The following is a 21,764-nucleotide window of genomic DNA, read 5'->3' on the forward strand; positions in this document are numbered from 1 at the left end:
AGGATGTTTAGCAATGTCCCTGGTGTCTACCCATTTTATGCAAGTAGCACCCTTCCAGATGTGACAACCAAAAATATCTCCAGACATAGCCAAATGTCCTCTGGGAACAAAATCACCTCCTGTTGAGAACTACTGCTCTAGAACAATAAAATTGCATCCTATTCTTTACCTAGAAACACCCTACTGTCAGAAGAGTCACTCACTGTTCCCACTTTTATCCTCTGATCATTTCTTGGACCCACTTCAATCATAAAAGATGACTCAAAACTGTTTTTTCTCTGAAATGTTCAATTCTAACATTCCATCCTGTAAAATGTCATCCCATCATTCATATATTTCAGTTTTTTCATCCCTTTATTATTATTAAGCCTTAGTTCATTCAACATGGATCTACTGAGTGACTTCTATTTGTGAGGCACTGAGCTCATTAACTGTCTCTTTTGGTACCTGGAACATAGTAGATGGTTAATAAATGTTGCTTTAAGTTTAGTAGAATAAAACAAGAAAGGCTAAGATAAATAAAATAATGATACTGCAAGCTCTATAGGGCTTTTGTACTTTTATGCATTTATTGATATAATAAAACTATTGGTATTCTAAAAACTTCATGGAGCAATTATAGGCAAATATTAGTGTAGCTATCTAATTGATTAGAAAACTAAGGCAGTCAAAAACCAGAAAAATGTATATGGGAGGTAATAGAGATGATAGAGTCTGAAAAGGACTTCAAAATAAACCTTTTACATATTAACAGGAAAAAAATGTGTCATATCCATGAACTAAAACAATAGGCAATTGTAAAAAAAAATTAGAGAATTTACAAATTAAAACCATTACTGCCAAAACAAAACTTCAATAGCAGATTGGACTCCCTGAAGAAACCATTAGTAGGAAGGTAAGCTAGAATTCCCGAAGGCATAAAATTGAAAGAAAACTTAAAAGACAAAGAGGAAAACCCTGAAGCTCCAACATCCATTCAGTAATAATTAAGGTAAATTGATAGTAAAAATGGTACTTGAAGATAGAAGACTTTCTCAGAATCTTCTCAATTTAACAAATATGTATTTAGTGTCTACTATGGGTTAGGTATGGTTATTGTGTGCCGAGCACACAGCAATGAACAAGACTACATTGTTACTGCTTGCGTGGAGTTTATATTCTAGTAGGAGGATGGTGAAGGTAAGAAAAAATAGCTGATCAATATATTGCAAAAAGAAAAGCTGTTGATAAGAAAATAAAACAAGGCGATGTGGTAGAGAGTGCTGTGTGTTGTGTAGGGGAGAGGGTTCTTTAGATCAGGTGGTCAGAGAAGGCCTCTCTAAGGAATGACACTTCCACTGGAGACTCTCCAGAAAGACAGAAAGCTTTCTAGGTAGAGAAGTTACAGTAAAAGGTTAAGGTGGAATTAAGTAACATATCTGAGGAAAAACCAGAGGCCTATGTAGATGACAAATTGTGTGTGTGTGTGTGTGTGTGGTGGCGGGCAGGAGGTGAGATGACAGGTACATCTCAGAACTCTATTTTTAGGACTTTTATGGGACAGTGTAAGGAATTTTTATTGCACACAGAATGTGACTGGAAATCAGATTATAATTCCCTTACACCATAATGACAAGTTTGATAAAATCATACCTCGACATAGTCTTGTGTTATCAATTATAAAGAGAAAACCCTAACAACTGCTAGAAAGAAAAATAAAGATTATCTGCAAAGAAAAAGGTATCAGATTGACATCGGACTTCTTAGCAGCAACATTAAAAGGAAGACGACAATGCAGAAATCCCATCCAAATACTTTTCTGTGCAGATTCACTAGGTTTTAAGTCATTTCTGCTACTTAGCATTTGAACGAAAAACGTTTTGTGCCTCAGTTTCCTTATCTGTAAGATGGGTGATATGGGTTGGCTCCGTGTCTTCACCTAAACCTCATCTCGAATCGTAATCCCCACGTGTCGAGGGAGGGAGGTGATTGGAGCATGGGGGTGGTTTCCCCCATGCTGTTCTTATGATAATGATGAAATTCTCATGAGACCTGATGGCGTTAAAAGTGGTAGTTTTCCAGCACTTTGGGAGGCCAGGAGGGCGGATCACGAGGTCAGGAAATCGAGACCATCCTGGCGAACACGGTGAAACCCCGTCTCTACTAAAAAATACAAAAAACTAGCCGGGCGCGGTGGCGGGCGCCTGTAGTCCCAGCTATCCGGGAGGCTGAGGCAGGAGAATGGCGGGAGTCCGGGAGGCGGAGCTTGCAGTGAGCCGAGATCGCGCCACTGCACTCCAGCCTGGGCGACAGAGCGAGACTCCGTCTCAAAAAAAAAAAAAAAAAAAAAAAGTGGTAGTTTTTTCCTGCTGCCTTGTGAAGAAGGTGCCTGCTTTGCCTTCCACTATGACTGTAAGGTTCCTGAGGTGTCTCCAGCCATGCAGAACTGTGAGTCAATTAAACCTCCTTTGTTTACACATTACCCAGTCTGGGGTAGTATCTTTATAGCAGTGTGAAAATGGACTAATACAATGGGGGATAAAAACAGTTCTTGCTTCATAGGATTGTTCTGAGGATTACATGAGTTAACATATTGAAAGTATTTAGAACAGTTCCTGGTGCCTATAAGTGCTACGTATGTGCTACTAATATGAATAACAAACTCTTTCAGATACACATAGAACATTCACGATGACCATGTTACATGAGGTCACACAGGAAGCCTCACGAAATTTTAACTTGCTAACTTGCAGAACATGCCTACTGATCATAATGTAAAAAAAAATTAGAAATAATCAGTAAATAATGGAAATCAAAATAATTCATGGGTTAAACATGTAAATAAATTAAAAGATTTAGAATTGAATACACTGAAAGCATCAGGATGCAGACAAAGAAACACTCGAAAAGAAATGTGTAGCCTTAAATAAAGCAAAAAGACTAAAAATAAATGAAGTAGGCTTTGAATTAAAATGAAATACAAAATAAATCCAAAGAAAGTAGAAAGATGGAAATGACAGAGATGAGCCGGACACGGTGGTTCATGATTGTAATCCCAATGCTTTGGGAGGCTTAGGTGGGAGGTTGGCTTGAGGCCACAAATTAAAGACCATACTGGGCAACATAGCAAGGCCTTGTCTCTACAAAAAAAATTATTTTAAATGTGCTGGGCATGGTGGTGCATGCCCGTTGTTCTAGATACTCAGGAGGCTGAAGTGGGAGGAACACTGAGCCCATGAGTTTGAGATTGTGAACTGTGATTGTGCTACTGCACTCCAGCCTAGGGGATAGAGAGAGACCTTGTCTTAAAATAATTAAATAAATAAAAATATATAAATAAATAGATGAAATTAATGAAGAGATTAATAAAATAAAAAGTAAAAAGATGTTGATCAATGAAACAAAATCCTGGTTCTTCGAAAAGACCAATACAATAGCTATGCCCTTAACAACCATGATCAAGAAAAGGGAGGTACAAATAAATAACATCAGTCATGAGGAAAGGTACATAACCAGATACAGAGGAAATTTTAGAACATATTTAAGTGAATAGTGTAAAGCACATTGTATCATATTTAAAACTCCAGTAAAGTATTTATTAAGACATATTCATTAAGAAAAAAGCTGACGACAAAAATTGGCCTCAGAAATATAAAAATCTAGTTAAATCTACAAGCATGAAAGAAATTTTAAAGATAACAACTATTAACCACCCCACCCACTTGTCCATGTCCTCTTCCTCTTCCATTAAAATGACACCAGACACAGAGTACTGAGGATATGTTCTATCAAAACTTCAGGGAATGTTACATAAATGGCTCCAAAGAATAGCAAAAGAAAAGAGAATTGAAGCTGAGGATTTAAGCAGACTTTAGTTTCATCTGAAATATTCTAATCATTATAAAGGTGAATGCATTTAGGTATTATAATTTTAAAATAGTGTAAAAAAAAACAGAAGCCGGGAAAGATGAAATAATTTACTTAAGTATACAACCTGATAAAATGCCTCAGAGTATCCCCACCTGTTCTAGCATACAATGCAGTATCAGGGGCACAGAAATGAATTCCTCTGGAATCGGATTCAGCAAATCATTGTAGTATCTCATGTCTACTTCAGTTGTGATGACTGAAGTCACTGTAAAATATAGAAAAAACCATTGCCCAATTAAGATGTGTTCTCCATTATTTCCATCAACATTTCATTCATAATTTCAAACTATGACTATGCACTAATAAATGCAGGAGCTGTAGGTGAAGGGAGGCTGAAAGTAATATGGAGGGCAGTCATTATCTTTTAAAGTGCCAGCTCGTAGTGTTGATCCTTCAGCAGCCGATTTCATACATGCCTGGTGGTGGAGCTTGTGGTTCTTCATACTGTGTTTTCTTCTTTCCAGGAGTTGGTACAGCAGGTTGTGGAGCCTAGAAAAAGAATAATTAAAAGGAAACAACTGAGATACCCAGCTGAGAGATGCCCTCACCAAATGCTGGTATGATGAGATCCAACAGGATTCTGAGGTTGTATAATTATGTTCACACCACAAAATCATCTGCTAATATTAGAACCAAAGGAACAGAATTTTGCCTGATGAAGGAAAGAAGGTAATGGTATAGACATTATTTAGTTTTTCCCACCAGAACCCACTGAGCAATTGTGAAGAAAGTGATGGGGTGATGGGGCACTGAGCATCAAACAGGTTTTTTTTTTTTGGCCCCTGGGTGACTCAGAGTCATCCCATTTTCCCTCTCCCAATCCTTCAGCAGTTCTCCATTGCCTACATGATATAAACCAGACTCAAGTTAGCACCAAAGGAGATTCATGACCTGGCTCCTGCCTCTCCAGGTTTAGTTTCTGTTGTTCTTCACTTTGCACATGCAGCCTGGGATCACTGAACTACCCTGTACTCCTGGCTTGTGCCATAGTACTGCTTTTCTTTGACCTCCATATCTTTGTACATCTTTGCCCCTTTCTTGAGAATATCATTCTGTCCCTTTCCCCTATCACACTTTCCATTAGGCACTTCATACTCATCTTTCCCCACATCGATAATCCTGGTTCAATTTTCCTGACTTCCCTCTCTTTGCTCTGCTCCCCTCCAGATCAGGTGACCAGGTTTATTTCTTCTACCGCAAGCTGAGATGACTGCTCTCAGCATTCATCATGCTATGTTGAAATCATTGTTGACTTGACTGCCAAAGTTAACCTCAATGAGGAGGACAGGGAATGAGTTTTCATTATTGTATTATCAGCATCTTGCAAAGCGCTAGCACACAGCCAGGTGCTAAACAAATATTGTAATTACTTTATCAATATCCTTTCTGTCATAGATGTTATTCATTGTACTGAGTGCTGACAAGAGGGTTCCATCCCTGCCTCTGTAAATGTCTGGTAGTTGAGGCGCTCCATAAAGCCCCCACCATGTAGCTATCTTTTATGGCAGTAGGCAGTATGACCTTAATGTAAGTATTTTATAACTTTTTCTTCATATGCCTTATAAATATGAAAATAAAGTTGTGCAGTGAATCGTTCATCCCACTAAAGACATTGGGCCCATGCCTACCTCCAAAGTTGGCATGGCTTCTAATACAGGTTTCTCATTAACCACTTGTGGAACATTAATAAGCTGCATACTTTCCAAATAGTGCTGGTGCTGTCTTTTCCAATCCAGGACGTCGTACATCAGACAGGCAATATTTTCAAAGATATCAGTGCCCAATTTCAGCTACAAGTGAGAGATGTAATGGCAATTGGTTACTAGTTTTATACTGTTGGAATCAGATATATGGTTTATATCTCTCTTAACAGCTACGCCGATCAACTTTATACAGGAAAGCAAACCCCTAAATCCCCAAACCATTGAATCCCAGCCATGGTGACCCCATTTATATTCCTGAACCTTTCTTGTCCTTCTTTGTTTACCACAATGTGGACTGTTTCCTTTGGAGGGTCATATGGCTGCCTAATGTTTTAAGAGCCTAATTAATGCTTCAACTAAAAGAAATACAACTGAGTCATGAGTTTCAGCAGTGTGGCCTATATTCTTAGTATCTCAATTCCTAAAACACATTAGGTAACTTTAATATCCTCAGCCAGTGACAAGCTATAGATGATTTCTCACCTGGCTATGCAAGGAGCACAATGGAAACACTGACTCTGCTTTGTCGATCATCTACCCAATACGTTGCATCTACACAAGTATTTGGGCAATCAGTATTTCTTCTTTTCCTCCAACCTCCACCTCTTTCCTTTCACCTGTTCTATCTCTACGGCAAAACACTAAGAAATCCTGATAGACTATTGTTTCTATAATACCCACAAGTTTTATGAACTGGCAAGCAAACTGTAGCTCAGATACCTCTATTACTTGGGCTTTTGTTTCCAGAAGTAGGAAAGCAATGTGATGGCTGGGTCTGTCTGACTGGAAGCAAAGAAGAACAAAATAGGCTCATCCTATGTCTGAGTTCAAGAAGTAAGGTGGTATGAGATGGTTCCTTGTATGCAGAAGTCCAGTGACATGCACGGCTCTGCCAATCACTATGGTGCACCTGGTTGCTTGCTGACTTCCCATTCCCACTAAGGCTGAGGCTTCTGCAGTCAAGCTTCAATCTGGTATTGCTTGCCCAAATTCTGGCATAGAAATATGTTTTTGTTTTTGTTTTTATTTCTAGGAAATAGAGTAAAACTTTTGCCCAGTGATCCCTTAGCTTAATCTAGATAATTGATTTTAAAATCCAACAGCAAATCATATGCTAAGGACAACACATTATTTCAGCAACCAGGGTCTTAACTTGAAATGTTGCCGATGTCTTTCAGGGACAGTTATCATGCCTTGAAGGGCATTTATTTGATGTAAAGCTTTTGTTACCTTGGTTCAACAGAAATATAGCCTGCTTGTTTGCAGCCAAAGTTTGGAAAGGTTGCAAATGCTTTCCTCCAATAAAAGGGGAAGAGGGCTCCTTGGATGGATCCTATTCTGGATATGAAGACATTATCAGTTTACAGATATAGCTTAAAGTGTGACACTATGCATTTGATCTGCTTCTGCTAGGGGTAGATTTATCATTTTTATTCTTATTAAATGATCTTGTTTAAAATGAACTTTGATCTTACCTATTAAATTCAATGACTTTTTCTTCTAGAATCCAACTTAATGACTGAACCATTTTCAAGACTTTCCCTCCCCATCATCCTCAATGCTGAGTGCTTCACTCACAAACAGTATCTTAGAGAGGCATGCATGGGCTTTAAAAGGTTACTACAGTTGGACCCATACCACAGCCCTGGTATAAGATGATATTCAGTAAATACCTGCAAATTGACTAATAGATCAGTCTGGGAACCTGGGCAACACAGCCCTAATTGGCTCTGTAGAGACCTGAATGTTTTCATTTTTGACAGTTACCTTCCTGGCCCAACTAGAGACCCTTTACATTAATGTTCCACTTCTGAAGTCAGGAATGTTCCACCATAACTAGAATGGTAATATTTTTCCACATAAAATAATTTTTCTGAACTTTAGTTTCCATTTAAGCTCTTCCATTCTGTATTTTTAAAGTAAAATATAGCCACTACCACTTTCTTTAAAGGAAGTGATTGAAATCTAATGAATAGGAAATTGTGGACACTGCAGTGGGAAGCAGAGTGCTAGAAATGTTGCTCGGTCCTTTGAAGTTGCCATTGTATACCACAGTGTTCATGTCTATGTTCTGGTGATGCAATGGAATGTACACAATTTTAGACTAATGCATTTCAGCTTTATTCAGCCTGTGCCTGGAAAGTAAAGAAGACACACAGTAGGGAGCCCTAGCTAGAGATGGAGCAAAAGGTACTCGGTTTGAAACTGACTTAGAAGCATTCTCCTCTGAATGAATTATGGTTCAGGAATTATAAGGCTGGGATCTCCCATACCCTGTTGAACCAAAAATGTACACAAGTTCTTTATAGGGTATGTAGCCAGGACTTGGCCCAAATGAGAGGAGCGGTGTTTCTTCAAAATTTAACTTTGTGGATGTGAGTTTTATTAACCAGAGATTTTACATGCTTGGGAGAACAGCTGGGCTGTGGAAGACAGAGTAAGAAGCTGGATTTGAGGTGGGATTTCAGGATCCCAAAGAAATAGCCTCTTCCCCCAATATATGTCACATTTTGAGTATAATCTAGAATTTCAAGAAAACAGGATGGAATGTTCATATGTTACTTGGAATGCCAATATCTCTGGGATAGGGAAACATATTAACCCAAGGCAACATGAAATAGTAAAGGACAGGACAGTGGGTCCTTCTGTGAGCTCAGGTTTAGGAGGCAGGAGAGTGGAAGACAGGAAAGCTGAACCTATCTAGATGAAGGGGTGGGGAGGGGCAAGGACAAAGGGAGTTTGGAGTCTCCAGTCTTTCCCAGAACTAACTCTGCTTTTTATCACAGCTTTTCTGCATTCAGCTTTATTTTCCATGCAGAGAACAAGGCTGAGAGTCATCAGGATATCAGACTTAAGTGTGGTGTTTCTATATAGTGCCATCTAATGCCTTGTGTTAAGAGTCTTTATAACTCAAATGGATCTCTCCATTGCTACTTATTCAAGTCCTGTCCATCCGTCAGGGTTCAAGTCTAGCCACTCTCCTCAGCATTATCACTTACTTCTTTAAGTGCATATCCATCTCAAGGTAATAGAACCAGGGACACTCACAGTCCGAAGTGTCCATGCCCCATAGCCTACTCTCGGCTGTAGAAACAGTTCCAGGCTTTGATCTCACTCTTCCTTCAGACAGTTGGCTTTTGTGTGTTTTTTTCTTGTCAGCTACCCACAGTTATTATGCAGATACCCATCCATCCTCCACACTCCACTTTGCTCAGCCTTTTCCAGAGCACTCACTTGATATTGTCTTTCCCTAGGACTTCGCTTTCATTTCAGCTCCATAAATGCTGAAATATATCGTCCTGCAGAGTATTCAACACTCCCAGGCCCCTGTTAATTGGGATAAGGGGTCAACTAGAAAGAGACCTGAGACATTTTCTGTAACAGAGGGATGCCTGAATACTCTCCACAACATCTTCCATAAGTAGTCACTTGACCTTCCGTTTTGTTAAAAAGCCGTCATGCATCTGTCATTCACTACATTTCCAATCATTCCATTTTTTCTTTGTCTGCATTAGTAGGAAACTTAAGAGTTTGTTTCACATAACCGAGCCCCTAGATATGTGGGTCCTTGACCACTGCTTCTCTGTTTCACAGTTTTAGTCTTGCCTCTCTGCAAGCTCCTCAATAGCAGAGGCCAGGAAACCCCACTCTTGGGAAATGCCTGATAACTACAGGGCCAAGATCAAGTCATCCTATTAGGATAGACCTTCTAGGCCAAATATATTAAAAGTAAGATTTTGGGGCCAGGCACAGTGGCTCACACCTGTAATCCTAGCACTTTGGGACGCCGAGGCAGGAGGATCACCTGAGGTCAGGAGTTTGAGACCAGCTTGGCCAACATGGTGAAACCCTGTCTCTACTAAAAATACAAATATTAGCTGGGCATAATGGCATATGCCTGTAGTCCCAGCTACATGGGAGGCTGAGGCAGGAGAATCACTTGAACCCAGGAAGCAGAGGTTGCAGTGATATCACACCACTGCACTCCAGCCTGGGTGACAGCGCAAGACTCTGTCTCAAAAAAAAAAAAAAAAAAAAAAAATTGGGGGGAATAAAAGCAAGGGTTTAGAAAAGCAATGTATGGAACTGAAACATAAAAAGTCAGACACATAATTCAACAAACTATAAAATTTACTATTTTAAAATTAATATATATGAAAATTCTAATTACTGCCTAGAACATTGTTGAGTTATAAAACAAAGCCACGTGTCACCAAATAAAAGAATCACCATCCTTTTGATCATCATTACTACATCTTATTATTTGTTGTTAATTCACACACTAAAAGCTAATGAATCAGACTATAACCATCATTGAGCATTCAATATTATCATTATCCTGATGATAAAAGAACCTAGCTCAATGCCTTATAATCAGCGCTCAGTAACTATTTGTGTCATGAATAAACAGAGCAAATAGAACCATTGTGTCACATATTAAAACCATGCATTCTCAGTAATGTGTGTACTAACCATTATCTCGCCATCTGACCAGTCAGAAGGAAAATCAGCTGCTTTGACCATGTATTCAAGTCTAGCAACATCAAAGAGATTTGTTTCAGGTTTCTCATTATTCAGGATTGGTTCCAAGTACTTCCAGAAAGTTTTAAGCTCTTTTATGGCATTTTCTTTCTTCAATTTTTCTGCTTCTAGATCTAATAATAGCAACATGTTTATATTATAAAATAAGAGTGTTAAATGTTTTCCCACTTTAAGTGGACATGGTGATGGACATGCAAGATATCTGTACATTACCAGAAAATGTAAATAAAGGAATGTAATTTTAATGAATTTTTGAAGTTGGAGTATACAATTATTAAATCAGAGAACTTTACTTCTGAGATTCATATTAAATATGAGCTTATCTCATGCCTTCATTTTATAGTTGAGGCCCAGAAAGATTATGACTAGGTCACACATTTTGCGAGCTAAATATGTTCAAGATTTCCATCACTCTTAGATGACAATCTACATAGGACCAGTTTTTCTGCCAAATCACCATTTTAATCAGCTTAGTGTCTGCTACATAACTGATTACAAATGCAATTTATCTGGTTCTCCTTCTTATATTGCTAAAAACAGAGTGGATCAATGTTGTATGTTTCAGTTACCTTTTGGTCACATTAAATAGCAAGATGCTTCTCTGGGTATTTGTACTTTTACTGTAAAATAATGACAGATTTCCATAAAATTATGCTTAAAAATTTGCCCGAAATATTTATGCTTATTACATCTATAATTAAATAGTAGTTTCTACTACAAAGATCTCATTATTCTATTTTAAAGTCTATTTTTTATTTTATTTTTATATACTTAATATTTTTATAGAGAGACTGTGTTTGGAGCGTATGCAGCATTTTCTCACTTCAGTAACAAGCCATTTAATGTTATAACTATCCTCTGAGATAATCAGGAATAGCCTAGGTTTGAACTTCAACTTTTTAACTTAATAGCTGCCTCTAGACTGAGAGTCCATTTTTGTAAAATGGAAACAATAAAACATACTTCCTAGGCTTGTTGTGAAAACCACATGAATCAATATACTTAATGCCCTTAGCATTGAGCCTAGTCCCAAGACAAGAGCCCAATATGTGACAGCTATTAGTATTATCAAGGGTAGCTATTTCTAACTTTGAGCAGCAATTTAAAAATGTAGTGTTATAAAAGTTGGGATGTGGCTAAGATACAAAGCACTGTGCAAATGATATTATTAATAAATAACAATACAAGCAACAGCATATGGCAGAAAAGACTTGGGCATCTGGTAACACAATCTTACACCCCTTCCACAGAAGTCCCCAGCAAAAAGGGGCTTTTTGCTCCCCTTCCACAGAAGTCATCTAGGATAATCTTCTTAGATGAAGACCTCAAGGCTCAAAATGGCTAAATGGCAGCATGATTGGAACTTCATCCCACAACTTGCTAGCCTAAGGCTAGGAACATATAGCACCCCCATGACTTCTCACAATAAGCCAACAGCAGAACAGGGCAAGAAGCCTGTGACCTCCCTTGGGCTACTTGGTGACGTGACTTCTGCAAGAACAGATTATTAACAGTGATTCATCCAGCCCATCCTTTAGGTAAAACTTATAGATCAAATGCTCCAGAGAAAGGTAGTTGGATAATCAAGTCTTCTGACCTGCAGCCTGTTTTCTGTGGCTATACAGGGATATAACACAGGGTATGATATAAACACAGGGTATGATTTTAATTTGCAAAATTTACAACACTTGGCTGGTGCAAGCAGAGTAAATAGCAAATCAAAGTTTTGAAAAGATTTAATAATGTACGAATTGTATGACTATGTTTTGGACAGAAAATTATACTAGTATTTTAAGGACAGTGGGTAATACTAAAGGACTCAATAAGTTGTGTAGCAGACTGCATACCTTCTGGCTGAAGAAGAACTTCCTGCTGCTGGTTAACTGCTGCCAGGTGTGACTGCAGAGGTTCATAATTCTCTGAAGATATTTTAATCACGCTGGTTATAGGAATGCCAAGCTCAGCCATAATTGCTAATAGCTGAGGATTGTTGAAGCCCACGACTATAATGTAATGTTGGGCACCATCATCTGGCTCATCGTCTGTTCAAAATACCATAAAGCAGAGCAGCCATCATTGTAAAAGAGAGCAGGTTGCACTCAGCCAGTTCAATGGCTATATACATTATGCATGCATTTATAATCCCTCTGGCTTGCCAAAAATGATCCAGTTGGCTGGAATGCAGTCATGTTGACTGTTTTTCATTATTGCTCTTCCAGTAAGAAGGCTGTGACTATTTTACAAAATATTAAATCACTTTTGCAAATGAGACATAGGCGTACTAGAAGGACAAACCTATATGGGGCTTGTGGTCATGGAAAATGTGTGCTTGGGTTTTTGTTAAAGAGTTTAGCCTGTAACTTTTCTGGGTTCTAATCTCTTTTGAGCAACATCTGGCTTTACTCCTGAATTACAAATAGCTACAGCTTTGTAGTATTTTATAACTAGAGGTGTTTACAGGAGAGGGAAATATTGAATATGGACATGCTCCCTTAAAAAGTGTTGTATGCACTCAGGTCAATGGGTGTGAATCCGAGGATGGATTATGTAGTAACTATGTATTTATTGCATTAAAAATTTAAAATACATAGTGTGCACTTTCCTAACATTTTTCTCCTTTATTTGGCCCTGGTTATACTGTTTTATGAATATTAAAACATAAGTTTATTTTAGAATGTGACATTCTGGAGGGTGAGAATTGTTACCCGTTAATACTGAATACACATGGTACACAAAAGCACTACATTCACAAAAGCCCATTAAGATCAATACATAAATAGTGAAACAGAGGCACAATTTTTCATTTTTAAGTAATGACTTTTCTTCTGGCACTAAACTAATCAATGTTGATGTTGCCGATGGACTTCATAATATCACTTCTTCCAAGTCTATTAGATTTAGAGCAGAGATGCAGGAGGGGAGTCAACTGGTAAAGGATGGGAAAGCCCTCTGCTATCTCATTTAAATATGCAGATAACAACAAGTAGCTCATTTGTGTTCAAGGGAAGGCAGGAATGAATTGCTTACAGCTACCTAGGATGAATCATTTTTATATTAATAAACTAAAATGTAAGAAAAATTCTAGTGTCTCTATCTAGGTAGGGCAAAATGACTGTAGGGGAGTTAGGGTCAGGAAACTATGTGCTCTATGTGAGTCACCAAATTAACTGGTCTGATTTTATTACCACTGTGTTTCACTCATGACCATAATCACTTTTTATTTTGCTTTATAATTATGTCTGACTTTCCTATATGTGCACAAGATAGTAAGCTCCTTGGTGGCACAGTCAACTGGCTATCTCAGCATTTATTTGCACTGTGTAAATGTGGCCTAGCAAGACACATGCTTAATAAATATTTGTTTAAGAGAGCCAGGTGTAGTGGCTCTTGCTGGTAATCCCAGCACTTTAGGAGGCTGAGGAGGGAGAGTCACTTGAGGCCAGGTGTTCAAGACCACTCTGGGCAACATAAAGAGATCCTGTCTGTGCAAAATAAATTAATAAGTAAAAAAGTTGAGCATGGTCATGTGCCTGTAGTCCCAACTACTGGGGAGGCTGAGATGGAAGGATGGCTTGAGCCTGGGAGTTTGAAGCTATAGTAAGCCATGATTGTGCCACTGCACTCTAGCCTGGGTGACAGAGGAAGACCCTGTCTCAAGAAAAATTTGCTTTCAGACATAAATGAATTGCAAATAGAAGTCTTTTTCTCTCAGGATGTCATGGGAGTAAGTGATTTATGTTTCTAACGAGTGAAAAGGCTGGGAAAGACTAAGCATAGTTATCGGGATGACTGCTCCAATTGCATCACAGGTCGTGAGGCAGGAAAATTCTAGTGTCTCTACCTAGGGCAAAATGATTGCGAGGGAATTGGGGTCAGGAAACTACGCACTCTATGTGAGTCACCAAATTAACTGGTCTGATTTTATTACCACTGTGTTTCACTCATGGGAGTGAAACACGTGAAAGGCACCACCAGCAACAGCGCCTTACTGACCTATGTAACGATTGGTGTCGTCGTCTTCTCCTCTCCGTTTTAACTGGGTGGTCTTTTTCACTGGTGCATTGGCCTCAGGCTGATCTTTTCCCTTTCCTTTGGCAGACTTGGCACTTGGAGCCTTTTTCTCCTTAGGAGATTTTGCTTTCCCTTTATCCTTTTCTAACTTAAGTTTGTCTTCTATTACCTGGAATGAGAGAACACTTTTTTCTCCAAATCAAACAGTGAGCAAGCAATGGCTTTTCTACTGCCAGGGGAATTAATTCTTCATCTCATTCAATCACTTGTGTACTCTTTATTTTTTATGTATTCATTCTATAAGTCAGCTTAGTGGAGATTCCAGCTTAAGTTGTGACAAGGCACATTTATGTATGAGGACTGGAGGGGTGGGTGTCAGAAAGCTGGTTACACAGAGACTTCTGGGAGAGAATCAGTCCTACAGGAGAGCCAAGTGTGGCCTAAGAAGCCACCCCAGTGGTTTGAAGGTAGGGCAGGAAGATAATTCTGAGTATATAATGGGGTCAGGAGTTTAGGTTTATCTTTTAGTCTAGCCCTGGAGAGCCTCTGTCTGAGTTTCGGAGAGAGTTGGGGTTGGTTATTAAAAACAAAAAAAAAAAACAAGAATTAAAAATAAAAAGGAAAAGAGATATTTTGCTAAAATCTCCTTGATAAAGCATTTCATAGTACAAGTAATGTATTTACCAATTTTTTAAAAAAGATTAAAAGATTCTTTGGGAAACTTAACATTAACTAAGTATTTTTATTATAATCCTACGAAAGAATGTGCAGACATAACCAATGGTTGCTATTTGATGCCTTCAAAGATGGGGTCAGAATAAAACATCAGTTGGCAACACGAATTCCTTCCATGATGCTCTGGGGCATGCTTAGATTGGCATGTGCCATGTAAAGATTAATTCTGCCCCAACACCCCACTTTTCTTTCTTTCCAAACAGTTGCCAAAAATGTTGTGCAGTACTTCATAATGTAATTACACTTTCAGTTCATATGTTTATTAATACGAATTAGTTGTACTCATTGAAATGTTGTGGCAGTACTGGATCATAAGGTGGCCCTGCAGAAGACTTGGAATATGTTTATATTGCCATTATTATCCCTACTTAACAAAATTAAAACAAAACTAATTACATTATTGCAATGTCTTGGACTCTGATATCTACCTGAGGCCACAAAATCCAAATTTGAAAAACTCTATGACATTAGAGATAGGGAGAGAAGATATGCTGCTTTGACACCCAGCTAACAGAATGTGACACAGAAGGGGAGAGGAGCATTTCCCCTACTCCTTGTTAAGGGCTCCAGAGGGCCCAGTTTAGCTTTGGCATCCAGTGGTGCCCATGGGTTCTAGCACCCATGGCTCTAGTGGTGATGAAACTGCCACAATCTGTACTTGCTCCTAAGCAGAAGGGGACATCATCAGCAGGGTCTTCAAGTGTCACTCACAGCCTGGGGTGGGAGCAGGTACAGACTGTGAAACGGTCTTAACCATTTCTAGAAAGTGAAGAGAAATCCAACGTGGCTAGAACATACATAAGTGGTAAAATTAACTCCCTAGAAGAGCTAGGGTCAAAGAAGAAAAGATATTCCTGGAGTGGAAGTGGAGGTTGGGGGGAACCGCTCCATGCCAGACTGAAAAAGGGGGTTGGAAGGAAAGGAGGGCATTGCCAAAGTCAAGCTTGCCAGACTTTACACACATCTCCCTTAGTCGATTCCCAATGACACAAATGTGGTAATCTTAACAATAGAATTTCATTGAGAACAGAAGTTCTGAAAATGTATGGGATGTTGGTATTCACCTACTCATTCATTCATTCAGTGAATATTTTTATGAGCTTCAATTTCTGTCCCAGGCTTCCTCAGCAGCAGAGGGAAACATCAGTGGAGGCTGCAGGTATCATTCACAACACTGGGTAGAGGCAGCAACGAGAGCACAGGTAAGGTACAGAGGAATGAAAGGGTCCTAGCATTTCTCTCTGCACCAGGTATAAATCGGTGCCTAAAATGGGGCTGGGCTCTGCCCCTTGAGCTCACAGCCTACGGGGAAAGAAAGAGAAAAAGAAATACAAACAAACAGATAAAAATGTAACTATAAATTTTAATGACTGCTATGAAGAATAAAACCCACTGTAGTTATAGAAACACAATTGAGAACACTTTCATAAGTAGGTGATGAACGACTCTCTGTGGAAGTGACATTTGAGCAAAGACCTCAAAGACAAGAGTCATACACATAAGAAGCAGGGAAAATGTTGTGTGTGTGTGTGTGTGTGTGTGTGAAGGCCCTAAGGCATAAGAAGTCAGGCGTGTTCAAAGAACTGAAAGGAGATGAGCCCAGCAGGGAAATTAGCAGTGGAGGTGCAGAGTAGCCCAAGATAAGGTGTGCGAGGCAAGGCATGGGCCAGGCCATCCAGGGCTTTCAAGGTAGAGATAACAAGTTTATGTCTTAACTAAAATGCAATGGCAAGATTTTAAAGGGTTTTAAGTAGATGAGCTCTATGATTTTGCAAGATTGGAAACCAGAAGACTCAGGAAACTCTCACAATAGTCCAGATAAAACCCAATAGTGGCTCAGATTAAAGTGTTGGCAGAGTGAAGAAAAATAGATAGAGATGTATTTTGGGTATTGAAACTTCATGGGTTGAAAGATTAGATATGAAGTCTGAATAAGGAGGTACATTAAGATAATGCTGTGGATTTTAGTTTGAGAAACTGGGTGGTTGATGGTGTCATTTAAACAGAGATACAGAAGACTAGGGTGATAAATGGTTTTTACTTAAGGTGGACAGAATATTAACAGTGTTATGTCAACTTTGAGATGGCTCTTGAGAGGTCAAGAAGGTAATTCAATACACACATTCTCTCCCCAGAAGAGAAATTTGGCTACAGTTACAATTTCAGGTGTGCATAACATACAGATAGTAGTTAATTGCATGGGAAGAGATGAATCACCGTGGGTGAGGGTTCTTGAGAAATATGAGAATTGAGTCTGAGATCATGCTAGGGACTCCATGCTTACCAATGGGTATAGGGAGAGATGCTAGCAAAAAGAGATAGAGAAGTGGCTAAAAAGGTAGGAAAAAATATATAGTGTGAAGCTAGAGAACTAAGAAACCAAAAAGAGCAAAAAGACAAGAATTGGCAGTTGTAGGTAACATTAAGAGCAATTATGGTGGAGTGTGGAGGTGGAAAATAGGAGGGCAGTATCAATAGAGAAATCACTTTTATGGACAACTGTTTCTGGAAGTTTGGTTGTGAGGCAGAACCAGAGCTCTGAGTTGTTCAGTGAGTGAGTGGATGCAAGGGGGGTATAAGGTCAAGGTATGTATATATGTAAAGTCAAGAGATGTTATGCTTGCAGGTTGATGGAATGATCCAGTAGAGAAGGAGACAGTGAAGATATGGGGCTGAGGAGACTAAAGTTCTCCAGGAGTCAACATGGGATAGGAACAAAAGAATATGTCAATGACTGGACCTTGATAGAAGGAGAGGGAATTTCTTAGTTTCATAACTAAGAACAACAAGAAGAGGATGGGTGCAAGAAACAGAGACATCTTGATGGTGTTGAGAAAACGTTTCAGTTTTTTCAAGTGAAGCATGAGGCAAAGTCATCAACTGAGAAAAGGCAGGAAAGAGGTAGGAGGTTTGAATAGGGAAGATGACATAAGAGTTATCTTATGTCAGAGAGTTGGGGAGCAAGCTTACTGAGGTAATATGGTAGGACTCTGCCAGTGGTGAGAACTTATTGAAAATGTTGAGATTGTTAATTTTAAATGAAATCAGTCTAATTGTGTGAATTTCTCCATTTATGTTTAGCTGCTCAGGAATGGAAATGAAAATGATGGATCACTGAGTTCATCCTGGGAGGAGTTTTGCAATATGATTGTGATGGAAGGAGAGAAGAGCCAGGGGAATCAGGAGTGAGCAGAGAAATGATATTGATTGGATCATGGAACCGAAGCCAAACAAATAGCAGGAGAAGACAATGAATAGAAAGTGTTGGGATCTATGGACTGGGATTTATAATGTGGTTGAAGAAATTATGTAGGAGGATATTAGATTATGAATAAGAGACAAGGACAGGAAATTTCCAAGGTTAGAGAACAGGAGATCTCAAGACTTTGGAGGTGATGAGGGCTTCAGCGATGACAAGGTTCAAGGGAGGCAATGGCTTAGGTGGAGAGGAGGAAATGATCATTAGAGAACTAAGAGGCCAGTAAGAAGAGCATTCCTCAGTAATAAAAAACATCAAAAAAAAAAAAGAAGAAGAGGACAAAGAGGAAGAGGAAGAGGAAGAAGAGGAAGAAGAAGAGGAAGAGGAAGAAGAAAGAAAGAAGAAAAAGAAGAAGAAGAAAGAAGAAGGAGAAGGAGAAGGAGAAGAAGAAAGGAGAAGGAGAAGGAGAAGGAGAAGGAGAAGGAGAAGGAGAAGAAGAAGAAGAAGAAGAAGAAAGGAAGAAGAATCAGAGAGGCAGAGAATGCCAGTGTTAATTCAAAATTGTCCAGGACAGAGATTTCCTGATAGACGGATAGGAAGGTCTGGGTAACCTGGGAGTTACAGCCATGTGGTCAGGGGGCTGCATCAGGCCATTAGGACTGTAAACCATTAAACTAACTCCCCTAGTTAAGACTTGAGGTACTACATAACTTTCTGACAGTTTGTCTTCCTATGTACAATTTGTCTACAGGGAGAAAACTTTCAGTTAATGCTGAGGGGTCTGTCCCATAAAACTGACAGTAATATTTACAGTAGCAAATTAGTAAGTGGCTATTCTAATCATGGCTGTCATAGTCACTATTACTATCATCCTTATCATTATCACTAATATTAAATTTCTATTTGTTACATTCTTACTATAGTCCAAATATTCTATCTTGTCAAGTCCTCACAATAACTACAATAGGTAGAGCATCATTTTCATTTTACAGAGGAGAAAACTGAGTCTTAGTGAGGGCAATTAGTTGTTCAAGCTCAAAGCCAGTATGTGGCAAAGCCAGGCCAGTATGGGTCTATCACCCATGCTCTTTTTTAATGGGTTTGTAAGGTACAAGTCAGTGCCCCTGAGTGCAGTTGGCCTGGAAGCACTGGTAAGACTCATGCAGGGCTCTCTAACAGCCAAGCTTCGGGTCATGGCAAATTTACTAATTTGCAACACCCTGTGCAGCTTGTTGGTAGACAGCTGGTCCTGCTACAGAGAAGTTCCAACGTGGCCATCAAAACACACCAGAAAGTTTTACAACTGCAATTTTAAATAAAATCTCAGAGTGATCTTTTGATCTAAAAAGATGAAACCATTTTAGGTTAAACTATTTTAAAGTTTACCTGGAAGAATAAACATTTATTCATTTATGTGTTCATTCATTCATTTCATCATTTCACAGTTACCCCTACCCATCATGGATTAGACAGTAAGAGGCCCTCTGGCCCTCCAGGTTCTCCTAGGCAGGGTGTGAGAGCCTGTGCAGCCACATAAGTCTCATCCCTTTGAAGCCACTTTAGCAAAGACTGGAGTTCTAGAAGCTCATGAACTCTCTGGCCCTTTCTTCTATTTGGTTCCTGGGATTCTGCAGAAAGGAGGGCTGACTACAACCAAATATTCAAAGGAAGTGATAAATTCCAGTAGCAGAGTATAGTTTCCAGATATCATCATCTTTAATTTGATCTCACAAGGCAACCTGTAAGATGGGTAATTTTATTCCCATTGTGTAAATTAATACAGAGTTTGTCCTAAGACACACAACTGTGGTAGACAGTGCTGGTCTGACTTCAAACCCTAAACTCATTTTATTTCCATGATACTCTTGTCTCAGTCTTTGATGCTCTCCTGATTTCTCCAAACCTGTCTGCCTCCCTCTACTCTCTCTTCCCAGGGGCTGAAGTACACTTGCTCGATGCCCTTTCCTTTCTCCAGAGCACTCCACCTGCCTCAGCCACTCGTCCTGCTCACTTCCCTTTCTCTCCCTGCTCACTTCTCCTTTCTCCCCTTTTTACCTTTGTATTCCTCTAGCGAGGCCAAACTTGGGAGACTGGAGAACAGTATATGTTAAACTAATTTCCATTAATATTAAAATTATCAATATTTACTTCCCTCACCTTTGCAAAAGTATTAAAAATGTTTCAAGTTTTTATAGATGAGTCTCACTCTGTTGCCCAGACTGGACTCAAACTCCTGGGCTCAAGAAATCCTTCTACCTCAGCCTCCAGAGTAGCTGGGACTACAGCTGCATGCCACCATGCCCAGCTAAAAGTATTTTTAAAGAGGACCCTTATAAATCCTGATTTACTTCTGTAAATAACTTTTTCTTATAAAAATTATTACTAAAAATTTGGAAAAAATATAAAGAGCTTAAAAAGCCACCATAATTCTACCACTTGGGGAAGATGAGTGAAGAAGATGTGCAATGCATTCTTTCAAATTAATTTTCTGCATCATTTTTACATAACTGTTATTGTTCTCTCTGTATAACTTGGTGTCCTGCATTCTTCCATTTAACAGTGATATATCTTCAATTGGTAGAGTATGTATTACTATGTAAAGAATTTCCTGGGTAAAGAAAGGATTCTCTGGTGCAGAGAAAATATATGCAGACAATAAAAGCGAATGGAAGTACCCAGGTCTTCCTGGGTTCTGGATCCAGGTCGAGATGTCCTTGGTGGATTTTTGAACATGTTCTGTACCCTACCCAGTGCCTTCTGCTCTCCCCCATGGCTGACCATAACGGTGGTCTACCTGTTCCTCTCCTGGATTCAGTCTATCCCTCACTCCTCCCACCCTCCATACTGAAGTTGAACCAGGACAGTCTCTTTGTCCCTCTAATTCTGGACAATGATTGGCTGGTTGGTCCCTAGGATTCTACCTTGGTTTCAAAGTGAAACATCCTTTTGTATCAAGCCCCAATCATAGCAAAATCATTTCCTATCTTTCATTTCCTTTTTCTCATATTCTAAGTAAACCCTTCTCACCTATGGGTTTATGTATTGAAATCTGGGAGTGGGAATGGAGTTAACCAGATCAGGCACATTCAGCAAAGCTGACCCCCTCAGTTATAAACTCAAGTTAGTTCATACAAACTCTTTCTCTGGCCTTTCTTGCTTCTGGATAACATGGCATGCATGTTCCCATACTATGGTCATTCACTCATAACTTTAAAAATTCAGAGGGAACTCTTGTCAATTCAGGGCAAAAATTTAGGAGGGGCATATTCAAAAAGTCCTTCTCTCCACCATGTTTGGGGAACACATGTTCCCCAGCATATGAAGAAGAGTCAAGTTTGCTACAGATTACTTTTTTTGTTTTTTTAATGCAGTATGTACAGAAAACATCTAGATGACTCCTACTGTGAGAAGGCTTTGGATAGGCACAGAGATTTCTTAACCAGTTAAGTTACATAGCAGATGCGAGATTCTTGTCTCAGCAATAACCAGAAAAAGTGTTGGCATTTCACATATTCAATTGAATATCAAGTGACACCTACCTAGAACCCTTAATCTTAAGTTATTCTCACTTTCTAAAGGGAGAAATAAAAAAATAGTTTTTGGATGCTTCAACATAATTTTAGATCATATTTTATTTCTAAATGACTTCTTGATGTCAAAATTCA

At 39.1% G+C, this 21,764-nt stretch overlaps 1 protein-coding gene across 1 annotated transcript in view; it reads right to left on the minus strand.

Annotated features, from left to right (window-relative positions):
• SPAG17 (sperm associated antigen 17) overlaps nucleotides 1-21,764 on the minus strand; it is a 232,641-nt gene that overhangs the window by 135,681 nt on the left and 75,196 nt on the right. Inside the window, exons 5-10 of the mRNA XM_025390599.1 lie at nucleotides 14,148-14,334; nucleotides 12,002-12,196; nucleotides 10,086-10,267; nucleotides 5,538-5,699; nucleotides 4,326-4,398; nucleotides 4,002-4,114 (exon numbers count right to left, since the gene is read on the minus strand). Coding sequence (XP_025246384.1) covers nucleotides 4,002-4,114; nucleotides 4,326-4,398; nucleotides 5,538-5,699; nucleotides 10,086-10,267; nucleotides 12,002-12,196; nucleotides 14,148-14,334 — 912 coding nt within the window. The remainder of the gene's footprint in view (nucleotides 1-4,001; nucleotides 4,115-4,325; nucleotides 4,399-5,537; nucleotides 5,700-10,085; nucleotides 10,268-12,001; nucleotides 12,197-14,147; nucleotides 14,335-21,764) is intronic.

Source organism: Theropithecus gelada, chromosome 1 (genome assembly GCF_003255815.1).
Source record: "Theropithecus gelada isolate Dixy chromosome 1, Tgel_1.0, whole genome shotgun sequence".
NCBI lineage: Eukaryota > Metazoa > Chordata > Mammalia > Primates > Cercopithecidae > Theropithecus > Theropithecus gelada.